This window comes from Mus musculus, chromosome 18, assembly GCF_000001635.26.
Source record: "Mus musculus strain C57BL/6J chromosome 18, GRCm38.p6 C57BL/6J".
In the NCBI taxonomy this organism is placed as follows: domain Eukaryota; kingdom Metazoa; phylum Chordata; class Mammalia; order Rodentia; family Muridae; genus Mus; species Mus musculus.
Window position 1 is genome coordinate 89,768,480 of NC_000084.6, and position 3,898 is coordinate 89,772,377.

Genomic DNA, 3,898 nt, shown 5'->3' on the forward strand with positions numbered 1-3,898 from the left:
ACACTGGGACAAATACACATGTCCAGGAAAACAGCGGCTGAGGCAGCCAAACTGTGGGCAACTATTAAGGGCATGTTAAAGTCCCTGCTGTAGCCAAAGGGGATGCGCTGCGCTGATGAGGCATCAAAGGAGAATTTCGAATCGGGCTTGGAGAAAGAAGACCTAAAAATGGTGAATCTAAACACACAGAGAAAGACACCTTTTACACCTGCTGTCAGCACTCGGCAGTTCTCCCCAGAGTCACACACTTTTGAGAGAAATCGTTGTAGGTTACACCAAATGTAATAAATCTCTATGACTCATATATCTTTGGAACTGACAATCCCTGTGTTCTACTGGACTTCTAGCTGTGGTCACCATGAGCCCAGCGCACTTGAGAATAGGGACCTAGGCGCTCCAGAGCCCTCACCTCGGTGTGCAGAGTACCTCAGGCAGGTGCCAAGCTCTGGTCGGTTCAAGCAACAAGCGGACTATCTGGGCAAGGCAGGTTGCCCTGGTACCCGCGCGGGTCACCTCTCCCCGCCCCCATCCCCAGCAGCCCTCCTGGTCGCAGAAGCAGAGAAGAAGGAGAAAGCCGAGTTAACCACTCACCCCTAGCTTCCTGCTGCGGATTTTCACGTAGCCCTGCTTGACTATGTCGTTAAAGTTGGAGGCCATGGCCAGAGCGGTCGGGTTCCTCTGCTGGGCGATCCGCTTCTCGGAGTCGACAACCGCTGTCCGCCGCCCGGTCCACGCAGGTCTCGCATCCAGCCGGCCGCCGCCAGCAGTCGCGCCGCCGCTGATTTCTCCCCAGGCTCCTGCTGGCGCGGACCCGGGGTCGATAGCTGGGCCGCCACACACGGAGACAAGGGATCCGGGCCCGGAACTGCTCAGCAGCACCAGCACCTCGCGACCCGTCGTCACCTTCGCCCCCGGCCACAAGCGGAGCACCGCGACCCGCGCCACCGCCAGTTGTACCCCCCTCCGCGCCACCGCCCCCGGCAGCACCCACAGGCTGGCGCCTCACTCGGCGGCGCACAGCTGGCCGGAGCGCACCATCGCGGCTCCCCGGCGCGGAGAAGGGGGAGGGACGGCGGGGCGGGCCGTTGCGCCCGATCGGCTCCCTCCCCCTTGCCCGCGGGGTGGCAGGGCTGGAGGATGCTGGCAAGATGCACTCCATCACTCTTTTCTTGGGCAAGGATCTTCGCCTGCCACCCGCGCCTAGGATATGGCTCCCACAGTAGCCCTGTGCTGGCACCACTCGCCCAGGCTTGGATTCCTAAGGACAAGGCTCCTCATTCCACCGCTGTTAATCTGGCCTTCCCAAACTGGGCAGTGTGGACAGAGCATTGAGGGGGAGACTTCACAGGTTCGCAAGAGGCAAAGAAGAGCGAGACAATTGTTTATTTCAGAGATGGTGTCTACAATACATTTTTTAGTTCTAGGCACACGTGGCCTTTCCCGGTCTTTGCCCTGTTGGGAAGTGTAAATCGAAGCCCTTCCTGGTGCACACACAAAGAGACCAACCCTGCGCATGTGTCTAATCCTCAGGCTGCTGAAGTCAGAAGGAATCCTGGAGGCAGCAGGTCACAGATGTCCTCTATAGAAAAGGCTGTGGTGCCTGGATTGACAATCGCGTTTTTTGGTTAACTAGGGCTCAATGTACTACTGGCATTTCATCTATTCAGGAAATAAAAGGCAGAACGGTGCTCCATAGATGTGCTGAAATGTTCAACTTGTAAAAAAAAAAAAAAAAAAAAAAAAAAAAAAAAAAAAAAAAAACAAAGTAGTGAACTTTCTCCTCTTAATCTATGAAAACATACTAATATGTATATATATATATATGTACATATATATACATAAATTATAGACAGAATTTTAAAGTTACATTGTTTTAGGTGGTTCAAGGAAAAGGAGCGTTGAATATTGGCTGGCAGAAATTTATGGATTTTTAACTATAGTAAAGAATATTTACAACTTAAGAAGCTACGGAGGTTGATAGTTAAGAAAAAAAGATGTGCAAAGAAGTCTTTGTGAGGAATTCATATTTAATGGATCTTCATAAGACCACATTTAATTCTGCTTACTTCACAAGAAGTATTTTTCTAGGTTCTTATTTAAATGGTCTTATCTCTATTTGCATCATAATCACTTAATAGAGGTACAAAGCTACATTTGAGGGGAGAAAAAAATAATGAAAGCCTTGAGAAGAAGTTTACATGCCCTTCATTCTCAGCCAAAAGGGCAGCTTTAAATGATACAGGGGAGATGCTGGTCCCAGTCTTACCAAGAGGTCCCATTTAAATCAGTACCCAAGAGGAATCCTAACATACCTCAGCAGTATACATCCAGTCTATTTCATTCATGAGGTGAATCTCCTCCCCTCTATTCATCTTTTACCCCTAACACCACGCAAGCAAACTGCAATAAAGCAGGGTAAATGTTTAAAATAGCCTGACAAATCCCAGTCAGTTATCACTGTGAAAGGAGATCAATTCTGGTCTCCCTGGAAAATTCACCTCTGCTTATTAACCTCTGTGGTTATCTCCTTTAAAACTAGGGGCATTTTTTTCTCCACTTATTTTTACATATTTCATTTCATTTTTTAAAATGCTCCAGAGTTCCTCATATTAACAAATGAATTACTTCATGTGATCCTCTTTGCAACAACAAATATCAAGTGAAACTTACTCCCCATTTATCTGGTAGAACAATGAGGCTCAAAAATGCTCTGTGATTGGACAAAAATTTCAAGGTTGGAGTCGACAATAACTTACATGATCATAAACTCTTTTATTTACAAACCTGTGTATCAGTTGTTTTACTCATTGTTGATACAAAGCAAAGGTCACCATGATAGGGAAAGCAGGGCAGCAGTCATTCAATGATGACAGTTGTTCAACACTCAACGCAGTCACTTGAACAGGGAGGGAAGGATGATGGTACTCAGCCTGCTTCTTTTTGTTTTTCTCTGATCTAGGGCTCCAGCCCATATTCCCAGTGTATCTTCTTGTCTCTGGAAGAAATCCCACAGGCATGCTCCAAGTTATATCTTCTAGGTAATTCTAAATCTATTCAATTTGATGGCAAAAATTAACCATCACAATCTATTTTTATAGAAGTCCAAGACTCTCTCAGGAATCATTTCAGAGCTTAATAATATTCAGTTTGATTAAGTAACCACAACTAGTAAAGAGTATTTACTCATCATCTATACTCACACTAACCAAGGTGTTTATAACAGCCTTGATTATAAGATGAGCTAATTTGTAATTTATATTTACCTATTTATTATTTATTTGTGGAGGGTCAACTGCATGCCTCATTTGAATTTGTGAAAGTCAGAGGACAACTTTATGGATTTATTTCTCTCCTTCCTTAATGCAAGATATGAAGATGGAATCGGGTCATGAGTTTTGGTGGCAAGTGCCTTTACCCACTGAGCCATCTTGTCAGCTCTGGAAATAAGTTTAAGTGATTGGATTGTTCTCTTGTACTTATTTCCTTTGAAAATCTATGACATGGTAATTTGTTTGGTCCTTTCTTTATTTTAATATTATTCCATTATTTTCTACTTGAAAATATTAGATTGTTATTTAATGTTCTTCAGTTTTTGATTTGTGTGATTTTATTCTTATGGTGCCTCACTTAAGTTGATATTTTCCATTAGCCAATAATATGACTGAGAAATTAGGTTATATTCTGTTTTTTTATTGCAAGAATAATTCATGAGAAATGCGTACATCCTACTGAATCATGCTGAATGGAACAAAAGGTCTAGCTGTAGAATAGATTAGAAGGCTGAAATGTCAGCTTGATCCATACATAAAGTGTAAATTAAAGAAAAAGAAAATTTTAAGGATGAGATTATAAAATTCTTCACTAACCTGCCTTATAGTGATGATGACTTCTAAAAGGA

General features: G+C 44.0%; 1 protein-coding gene across 1 annotated transcript in view; it reads right to left on the reverse strand.

Annotated features, from left to right (window-relative positions):
- The window catches only part of Dok6 (docking protein 6), a 477,118-nt gene extending 476,057 nt beyond the window's left edge, over nt 1-1,061 (reverse strand). Inside the window, exon 1 of the mRNA NM_001039173.2 lies at nt 592-1,061. Within this exon, the coding sequence (NP_001034262.1) occupies nt 592-657 (66 nt within the window). The 5' untranslated portion in view covers nt 658-1,061. The remainder of the gene's footprint in view (nt 1-591) is intronic.
- Between the last annotated feature and the right edge of the window lie 2,837 nt (nt 1,062-3,898).